General features: G+C 44.4%; 1 protein-coding gene across 1 annotated transcript; it reads right to left on the bottom strand.

Annotated features, from left to right (window-relative positions):
* Window positions 1-380: 380 nt before the first annotated feature.
* med31 (mediator complex subunit 31) lies at window positions 381-10,691 on the bottom strand. Its single transcript, XM_017704269.2, has 4 exons — window positions 10,524-10,691; window positions 10,337-10,411; window positions 1,505-1,601; window positions 381-1,203 (listed from the first exon to the last, which is right to left on the bottom strand). The coding sequence occupies exons 1-4, from the start codon at window positions 10,543-10,545 to the stop codon at window positions 987-989; spliced, it is 411 nt and encodes a 136-aa protein (XP_017559758.1). The 5' UTR covers window positions 10,546-10,691; the 3' UTR covers window positions 381-986.
* Between the last annotated feature and the right edge of the window lie 68 nt (window positions 10,692-10,759).

Below are 10,759 nucleotides of genomic sequence, written 5' to 3'. Positions count from 1 at the left end.
TGATAACGAGCTCTTTCAGAGCAGTTACAGCTCACCTACCAACCTGGTGACGTGGTCTTCTTAATGATGTAATCGTATAAACTGAGTGACAAAAAAAGAGAACAGACAAACTCTTACAAAAGTCTTTATAGTACATAAGAGTAGAGGTGATGACACCTGACAATTCAACTAACACATTAGTACTCACTCAACTCACACACTTAAAAATGATGGTTCTTCAAGGGTTCTTTAGCACACAAAACGGTTTTTATATAGAACCATGAGCAACACTTTGCATTATTAAAGGGTTCTTTACATCATGAGAGGGTTCTATGCTGAATTTTTTTTAAAGGGTTAAAGAACCCTTTAATCATGCAAAGGGTTGAGTGTTCGTGATTCTATAAAGATTTTTTTTTTAACTAAAGAACCCTAGAAGAATCTATTTTTAAGAGTGTAGAGCACTTTGTCAATTAAATTGAGAGAAAAAAAAAAGACCCCAACACAATCAGCACCTCTGACATGCGTGTATCAAATGTGTCTACCTAATAACCTGTAAGGCAGTGTATCAAAACCTAACATGTAAAATATAGACATACTTAATAAAGTGGCTGGCTGAGGTCATAAGTGGACCTAACAGAAAAAAGTTAAAGGAAAAGCAAATTGGATACAGGAATTTCAAGCAGACAAGACAAAGACAATATTTCACTAAGCTTAAGTGTTGCAGAGTCACGGTTCTGCCAGGCTGGCTGTCACTTTTAGGTCCAACATTCATGGCAAAATAAATCAACCATCCGTTCTCTAATTTTACCTCACACAACCTCCCTACACGCACTTTTTACAGATTTTGTGGGCTTTCTGTATGTCTGACAGGACGAAATCCACATTTTTTTTTTACTTTCAACACTGCCACGTAGAAAAAAAAAATGCAGTAGATATGTACAATATTTATACAAATGCCCTGAAAAAGCAATGCGGGGCATAGACTACCTTCATGCCTCTAGCAGGCTTCACTTGGAGGCTGGATTGCCATGAGGAGGTGCTGCTTGTTGTTGCTGCTGCTGTTGCTCAGCGAGAGCTTGCTGAAGACGCGTGCGTTTGCGCGAGTAGTGCTGCCAGTGCAGGATCTGCTGCTCGTCAATGAACTTCGCACATTGCGCGTTCACCAGCTCCTTCCGGAAGTGCTCATACTGCAGCAGCTCCAACATGTGCAAGCAATGAGGATACCTGAGAAAGGGGGGGTGGGGTCCCAAATGATTAAAATGATTCAGATACACAAAGGGTTTTGTCTGTTTAATATTCTGTCACCATGAGCTCAGCAAATGCTTGAAATAAAAGAAACCATTTTAAAATAATAAAGAAAATGATATAGGATTAGATTTTGTACATGTATCCTATAAAACAACAACACTGCAGAGACCTGCAAAATCAAACCTTTATTTCCCCAAGACCACTGAAAATAATAGAAAAAGGAAAATCACTTCTACATGCACTAACGTAAAAAGGCAGTTATATAAAGAACACTTACTTCAGGAATTTGGCATATTCTGGTTCCTTCCAGTAAAGCAAATACTTCAGGTAATTCACGAAAGGTTTTTCTCTCAGGAAGCCTCTTTGAGCAAGAACTGCAAAGACAAAGTAAAGCTGTGATTTATGCATCTAATTTAGGGCTGCTTTTTCACATTTGAAAAGAAATTCAGCGTTTAACATTTTTCACATCAGACATGCAAGGCTATAAGGAAGCCACAAGGAGCATTTCAGTCAGGACTGTTTTTGTAATACAGCACAATACAAAGCAGCCAATCAGAACAGAGATCATTTACATACTGCTGCTGTTGGAACAAAAATCTCAAAAATGCTGACCTTACAGAACAAGTTAAAAAAACAAAAAAAAAACAAAAAAAAAAAAACAAAAAAAAAAACACCTTGTAAATCTGTTTCCATTCACTGTTAAATTGTACACAATATTATACAATGCATAGACAATCTGGAGTGTTCAAATTATATATATTTAAGTTTACAAAAGTTTTTGCGCTACAGCCACCGTTTATTAAGTTTATTTATAAAAGCTTTTAAGGCACAGAAACAAACTAATGTTAATGAACAATGAAATGCTGGAATATTATGGAAGTAAAACAGTGACAGTTTTTACATTTGAATTCTAAAAGGCAATGAATTCCTAATATTAAGCACTGAACACCACTGAAATCATAGCATTCATAAAATCTGAAGCAGGTTTATTTCAGCATTCAGAAATTTACATCTTAAAATTCAGGTTTCCAAAAATCAGGTATATAAAATATATTTGTGTTCACAAATTCAGACTGAATAATTTAAAATTCAGATATTTAAAATATATTGAGGTTTCCATTTTACATTTACGGCATTTGGCAGACGCTCTTATCCAGAGCGACTTACAATTTGATCTTTTTTTTTTTTTTTACACAGGTAGGCCAAGGTAGTGTTAGGAGTCTTGCCCAAGGACTCTTATTGGTATAGTGTAGGGTGCTTACCCAGGTGGGGAATTGAACCCCAGTTTACAGCGTAGAAGGCAGAGGTGTTAACCACTACACTATCCAACCACTATACTTCCCTCATTCACTTTTGAAAAATCCAAACTACCAACGACAAATCAAGCAAAAATCCAGTAATCGGACATCTAGCCAATAGTCTTTCAGCTATCCACAGAGAAAACCCTGGATAGCTTCTTTATTTGCCAATGTGTCTTTCTATAAAGAAGCACTAATAAATTCCTCCTACAAATAGAACCGAAGGAACAGAAGGAAACTGATGCTATGAGTGATGACGTGTCTAACAGTTAGTCTACTGCCTTAACAACAGTGAAACAGTAACAGGACATTAGACTTGGCACTGGCCAACAAACAGGTAAACTATTTTCCAGAACTAGTTTCTGTAGTAACAGGCAGAAAAGAATAAGTAACCAATGCTGTATTTAAGCAAAATATTCTATAGTAAGCATGAAGCTTTACGACCAATGGTTCTCTGTCTCCACAGCAGCAGCGCATTAAACAATGGAACACGAGAAGCAGCATTTCAGACGAGTAACATCAGGACTATGAATTCACAATAACACACTGCCTCTAGTGCTCGACTGATCTAGAACAGCTCTGCAATGCAAAGCCTTGATATTCATGGGTGGTTTGCACTAGCAAGAATGAACCTAAAATGTGGATCAAATCAAAGTTTACCTATTAATCCAGTGGCACAAAAAAAAATAAATAAATAAAAAATTTAAACAACCATTTTAATTCTGGATTATGTTTATAGGAAATCTAGATTAAATATAATACAGCTGCACCACTACTTAAAATGCTCTTAGATCTACAGGGTGAGTCAAAAGTCACAGGACAGGTTTTATTAAATTTATTATTTTATTATCGACTTCTCTGGGGTTCTCATTCAAACAAATTTATGTATGCTGAGAAAATCTGAAACAAACCACCTTCAGCACCGCATCGCGGAGGCTTGTGACAAAAAGAAGTCTCTGACTTTTAACTCACCCTGTATAACTTAGATTGTTGTAACTGCTTTGTAATAAAACTACAATTTACTCATAAAATCTAAGAATGTGCAAACAATAAAATCATTTATGTAGCACTTTTCCCAGACAAACATCACAAAGCGCTTTACAGAAGCAATACAGAGACAAATAAAATGCACATAAAATGCAGACCTGGTGTACACAAATTAACCAAACATCTGCGAAAAAAAAAAAAAAAAAAAAACTTTAGGTGCTGTGGCCTCAAATGCTCGATCACCTTGAGTGTTTAAGCAAGTTTGAGGAACAAAGTAAATTTAAGTTATTAGACCTATGAGAACAAGCTTACAAGCAAGGCTGAGCATCATTGACCATGCAGTGCCCTACTGGTAAGAATATAAATTTTAAACTGGATACTATATGCAACAGTAAACCAGTGAAGAGATATTTACAAAGGAGTTATATGGGACCTTCTGTTAGACCTAGTAAGTAGTCTTACAGTAATCAATCTTCTTTCCTTTGCGGTTTATGCCCCGCTTGGTGCGGGGTCGGCATGCCTTCTTCCATTTCTTACGATCGAGGGCATCCTCGGAGCTGACGTTGACGGTCTTCATATCCCGTGCGATAGTGTGCATCCACTGCTTTTTGGGTCGCCCTCTTGGCCTGTTGCCACCCGGGTCCATTCGCAGGGCCCTTCTGGCCACTGACTTCTCCTCCTTGCGAACAACATGGCCATACCATCGGAGCCTGGATTTGCGCATCTTGTCTGTGATGGGTGCCATGCCCCACCTTTTCCTGATGTGCTCGTTTGTCAATCTACCCAGGCGGGTTAGACCCAAAGGCCACCTGAGCATCTTCATTTCCATAGTATTCATGGCCTGCTCATGTTTGGTTGTGACTGGCCAACACTCTGACCCGTAGAGTGCCACCGGGCGCACCACCGACTTGTAGATTTTGGCCTTCAAGTAGATGGGCATTCTCTTGTCGAAGAGAACTCCAGTAACCTGCTGCCACTTCATCCATGCTGCATTGATCCTTGCCCTGACGTCTGGAAACGTGTCGCAGTCGGATGTGACAACGGACCCAAGGTATTTGAAATGGTTGACCTTGTTCAGGGGCTGGCCGTCGACGGAGATGGCTCCGTCGGTCTGTGGGCCGCATTCGAGGTGCTATTACAGTAATCAATGCGAGATGAAATAAAGACCTGTACAAGCATCTCTAACTCTGCATTTGAAACTACAGATCTTAGTTTACTGATACAACTAAAGTGGGGGAAAAAAGATCCAGCCAGCTGCTTAACATGGGTATCGACGACAAGGACTGATAAAAAAATAACCCCTAAATTATGCAAGCTAGTGTGGGCAGCAGAAGAGAGAAGCCCAAGACTTTGTTTAATTATAGGGGTAATCTTTTCTGAAGCAACAATGAAAACCTCTGCTTCATCTACATTCAGCTGTAAGAAATGTGCACTTTAACCACATGCGAGTACAAATATAAAACTGGAGAAGAGGCAACTACAAGAAATAATTATGCCTTTGTTCCAAACATTATGTCCCAAACAGCCAATCTGGTTCTATTTTAATAGTCGCAAAGAACAAGAAAAGAATGAAATAATCTTCAGCTAAATTTCCCTGCTTGTGACAGCCCTATATACAGCCACAAACATCTTGTAGCCAGCAGAATACCTTAAACGAAATTTGAACACACGGTTAATTTGAGATCACAGTGAAATTTGTCTGGGTTCCAGCACGTCACATGACAGGACAGGTAAATAACCTCTTGTGAAGGAGATGGTTCAACTAGTGCTCTCTGAGTAAAGCAGAAAGAATTTAATGAGGACAAAAATGATGGAGGTGGTAGTAGAGTTATATATGAATAATAATGAAGGGAAGATTTCCTCCTTTGATGCCCACTGTTTAGTCCGCTGCATCTGAAGTAGTCTGCTTTGATTTTGAAGCAGTGGACATGGTGATGTAAGAGCTGGCATCTTATTCTAATTTCCAGTTCCACCTTAAATGGTGCAGCAGTTGCATTCAAGTACTATGGGCGCCAGAATGTAGCTATAGCTCTATTTGAGGTGGAACTGAAAATACAAACAAAAAGCTGGCAAAAGAAGCCAACTCCAAAGTGCAGAAATTCAAATGTGACCCACATGTAGCACCACTTTGCCATAAAGATGTATTGACGTAGGTTTCGTTTTTCACTATTTTTCATATTGAACTTATAAAATATGCAAATAATATTTAAAATTATTTACATATTAAAAAGTTTTTAAAATCCACAAGCAAAATATTAAGTATGAAAAATCCAAAATATGCTGCAAATACAAATAATGAGAGTTAAACCCAACTTAAATTTTTAAAAAGACAATTTTCACTTACTCTGATATGAATGTATTACAGTTTTAGGTTTAATTGTTTTCGATTTGCCAACATATTTTTTGCTTCTGGAACTGTTCTGCCTTTTTGCTTCTGGAATTTTGCCCCCAAGTTGTGGCACTTTTTAAACAAGGGGTGGGTCTTAGAAGAGGCAATCATTTGCACTCTGTATTGTCAACTGATTTGGGATGACAGGACTTCTGAACACACAGCCACGTTCCCCTCAGTGAGCCGTGACCCGTCTCAAACTTTGTACTGAGAATATAATTTCTAGAGAGGCTCGCACCAATATGTCCCACCTTACAAGCAGACTTTTTATATCTTAATGTAACACACGTTTGGGGTCCTGTGTCGTGTAAAATTGGACACTGAAGTATAAAAGGTAAACTTAGCTTATTATGGCTGTTAGTGGTACCTGTGTGTTCACTAAAGAGTGAACTAGGCAAACTCAGAATCAATTGATCATAGAGCCCTTCATGAGCTGACTCAGGTTTGTTGTGTCAGGAAATCTTTGAATCTGTTGTGCTGTGGGGTTGAGGGAAATAGTGCAACACTGGCCTCAACACAGTGAAGAGTGGAAAATCGTGCTTATAACTGCCAGCCGAGAGCTACTGCTGCTGTGAGTCAGTTGATGGACAGTAATGTTCACTACAAAAGGGGTCAAGTCAACTTGTAATGGTTGGCTGCAAGTTTTGGGGGTCTTTTGTTGTTTCTACCCATAGAATGTTTTGCTGGTCACTGAAACATTCTTCCAGTCTCAGCACGGTAGTTTACTGGATGCTGCTGCTCAAAATCGCTATTTACATTAACACAGTGAACTAACTTTAGATATTTAAGCAATTTAGTCCTGTTCTCAGCTTGACTCTCTAGTTAGTCCTGGGACACTGCTAGGCTAGTTAGAGCCAGCAGTTGTGAACTTGAAAGGTGGTGCAACTTCGTTCATTCACAAAGTTTGTCCTTCCACGTCCATATCAATGGATATCGTTTTACCCCGGCCGACACAGGACCCATAAACTTGTGTAACATTAACAACTTAAAAAAGGTATGAATATGATAAACATGGCTTATCATGCTGGGAATGGCAGTAAAACAATGCACTCATAGAAACACACAGTACTCAAGTCAGAAGCAAAAAAAAGGTTTCAGGAGCAATCTTTTTGATTCTGGAAAAAAAAAAAAAAAAAAAAAACTCAGCAAAATCAGTAAATAGAAAAAAAAAAATAAAGCAAAAACCAAGTTATCAGAATGAGCGAAAATTAGTAGTATTTATTTTTTAAAAGATGCCAGTAATGTAATGATTTGTATTTGTAGGATATTTTGGACATTTTCACACTTAATATATAAGTGGTCAACGCCGATAACCGAAAGCCGGAGGTTTAGCCGCTGCAACACAGGCTGGAAACCGAAAGCCGGAGGTTTAGCCGCTGCAACACAGGCTGGAAACCGAAAGCCGGAGGTTTAGCCGCTGCAACACAGGCTGGTAACCGAAAGCCGGAGGTTTAGCCGCTGCAACACAGGCTGGTAACCGAAAGCCGGAGGTTTAGCCGCTGCAACACAGGCTGGTAACCGAAAGCCGGAGGTTTAGCCGCTGCAACACAGGCTGGTAACCGAAAGCCGGAGGTTTAGCCGCTGCAACACAGGCTGGTAACCGAAAGCCGGAGGTTTAGCCGCTGCAACACAGGCTGGTAACCGAAAGCCGGAGGTTTAGCCGCTGCAACACAGGCTGGTAACCGAAAGCCGGAGGTTTAGCCGCTGCAACACAGGCTGGTAACCGAAAGCCGGAGGTTTAGCCGCTGCAACACAGGCTGGTAACCGAAAGCCGGAGGTTTAGCCGCTGCAACACAGGCTGGTAACCGAAAGCCGGAGGTTTAGCCGCTGCAACACAGGCTGGTAACCGAAAGCCGGAGGTTTAGCCGCTGCAACACAGGCTGGTAACCGAAAGCCGGAGGTTTAGCCGCTGCAACACAGGCTGGTAACCGAAAGCCGGAGGTTTAGCCGCTGCAACACAGGCTGGTAACCGAAAGCCGGAGGTTTAGCCGCTGCAACACAGGCTGGTAACCGAAAGCCGGAGGTTTAGCCGCTGCAACACAGGCTGGTAACCGAAAGCCGGAGGTTTAGCCGCTGCAACACAGGCTGGTAACCGAAAGCCGGAGGTTTAGCCGCTGCAACACAGGCTGGTAACCGAAAGCCGGAGGTTTAGCCGCTGCAACACAGGCTGGTAACCGAAAGCCGGAGGTTTAGCCGCTGCAACACAGGCTGGTAACCGAAAGCCGGAGGTTTAGCCGCTGCAACACAGGCTGGTAACCGAAAGCCGGAGGTTTAGCCGCTGCAACACAGGCTGGTAACCGAAAGCCGGAGGTTTAGCCGCTGCAACACAGGCTGGTAACCGAAAGCCGGAGGTTTAGCCGCTGCAACACAGGCTGGTAACCGAAAGCCGGAGGTTTAGCCGCTGCAACACAGGCTGGTAACCGAAAGCCGGAGGTTTAGCCGCTGCAACACAGGCTGGTAACCGAAAGCCGGAGGTTTAGCCGCTGCAACACAGGCTGGTAACCGAAAGCCGGAGGTTTAGCCGCTGCAACACAGGCTGGTAACCGAAAGCCGGAGGTTTAGCCGCTGCAACACAGGCTGGTAACCGAAAGCCGGAGGTTTAGCCGCTGCAACACAGGCTGGTAACCGAAAGCCGGAGGTTTAGCCGCTGCAACACAGGCTGGTAACCGAAAGCCGGAGGTTTAGCCGCTGCAACACAGGCTGGAAACCGAAAGCCGGAGGTTTAGCCGCTGCAACACAGGCTGGAAACCGAAAGCCGGAGGTTTAGCCGCTGCAACACAGGCTGGAAACCGAAAGCCGGAGGTTTAGCCGCTGCAACACAGGCTGGAAACCGAAAGCCGGAGGTTTAGCCGCTGCAACACAGGCTGGAAACCGAAAGCCGGAGGTTTAGCCGCTGCAACACAGGCTGGAAACCGAAAGCCGGAGGTTTAGCCGCTGCAACACAGGCTGGAAACCGAAAGCCGGAGGTTTAGCCGCTGCAACACAGGCTGGAAACCGAAAGCCGGAGGTTTAGCCGCTGCAACACAGGCTGGAAACCGAAAGCCGGAGGTTTAGCCGCTGCAACACAGGCTGGAAACCGAAAGCCGGAGGTTTAGCCGCTGCAACACAGGCTGGAAACCGAAAGCCGGAGGTTTAGCCGCTGCAACACAGGCTGGAAACCGAAAGCCGGAGGTTTAGCCGCTGCAACACAGGCTGGAAACCGAAAGCCGGAGGTTTAGCCGCTGCAACACAGGCTGGAAACCGAAAGCCGGAGGTTTAGCCGCTGCAACACAGGCTGGAAACCGAAAGCCGGAGGTTTAGCCGCTGCAACACAGGCTGGAAACCGAAAGCCGGAGGTTTAGCCGCTGCAACACAGGCTGGAAACCGAAAGCCGGAGGTTTAGCCGCTGCAACACAGGCTGGAAACCGAAAGCCGGAGGTTTAGCCGCTGCAACACAGGCTGGAAACCGAAAGCCGGAGGTTTAGCCGCTGCAACACAGGCTGGAAACCGAAAGCCGGAGGTTTAGCCGCTGCAACACAGGCTGGTAACCGAAAGCCGGAGGTTTAGCCGCTGCAACACAGGCTGGTAACCGAAAGCCGGAGGTTTAGCCGCTGCAACACAGGCTGGTAACCGAAAGCCGGAGGTTTAGCCGCTGCAACACAGGCTGGTAACCGAAAGCCGGAGGTTTAGCCGCTGCAACACAGGCTGGTAACCGAAAGCCGGAGGTTTAGCCGCTGCAACACAGGCTGGTAACCGAAAGCCGGAGGTTTAGCCGCTGCAACACAGGCTGGTAACCGAAAGCCGGAGGTTTAGCCGCTGCAACACAGGCTGGTAACCGAAAGCCGGAGGTTTAGCCGCTGCAACACAGGCTGGTAACCGAAAGCCGGAGGTTTAGCCGCTGCAACACAGGCTGGTAACCGAAAGCCGGAGGTTTAGCCGCTGCAACACAGGCTGGTAACCGAAAGCCGGAGGTTTAGCCGCTGCAGCTAAGGCTGGTAACCGAAAGCCGGAGGTTTAGCCGCTGCAACACAGGCTGATAACCGAAAGCCGGAGGTTTAGCCGCTGCAGCTAAGGCTGGTAACCGAAAGCCGGAGGTTTAGCCGCTGCAACACAGGCTGATAACCGAAAGCCGGAGGTTTAGCCGCTGCAGCTAAGGCTGGTAACCGAAAGCCGGAGGTTTAGCCGCTGCAGCTAAGGCTGATAACCGAAAGCCGGAGGTTTAGCCGCTGCAGCTAAGGCTGGTAACCGAAAGCCGGAGGTTTAGCCGCTGCAACACAGGCTGATAACCGAAAGCCGGAGGTTTAGCCGCTGCAGCTAAGGCTGGTAACCGAAAGCCGGAGGTTTAGCCGCTGCAGCTAAGGCTGATAACAGAAAGCCGGAGGTTTAGCCGCTGCAGCTAAGGCTGATAACAGAAAACGCAGTTAATGAAACCAAACGCACTTCCGACTCAACTTACAGTTCAGATAATTCGGGTTGGCCAGGCACTGAACAAACTCCAACTCCGACTGGAAGCGGTTCCTCGCTTGCTCCTCTGTGTAGATAAGAAAAGTTTAGTGACCGAAGATTTTTGCTCAACATTTACCAGCTAGTCTGCATGAGCTTTAAGACTCCCAACAAACACAGCGAACACCACAACTACACACCTGTTTCCAGGACGCCAGCCATTTGTGCATCCGGCTATGAAGGACGTCGATTCGATAAAATGTGCGGTGTAGCAGTGAGAGCAACTGGACCTCACTGTTAAACCACCATTTCATTCGTTTAGGATGAAACACACTCACTGTTGTCTAACCGAGCGCCATATTTGTCGCTACGGCTGACGTTTAGATGACGGCGCAGTTTGGGCGGAGCTGTGCAGAGTAAAGGGAAAGTGCAGCGA

Source organism: Pygocentrus nattereri, chromosome 16 (assembly GCF_015220715.1).
Source record: "Pygocentrus nattereri isolate fPygNat1 chromosome 16, fPygNat1.pri, whole genome shotgun sequence".
Classification (NCBI taxonomy): Eukaryota; Metazoa; Chordata; class Actinopteri; order Characiformes; family Serrasalmidae; genus Pygocentrus; species Pygocentrus nattereri.
Note: the sequence above shows the minus strand (reverse complement) of the source record. Positions and strands in the feature narration are given on the sequence as shown.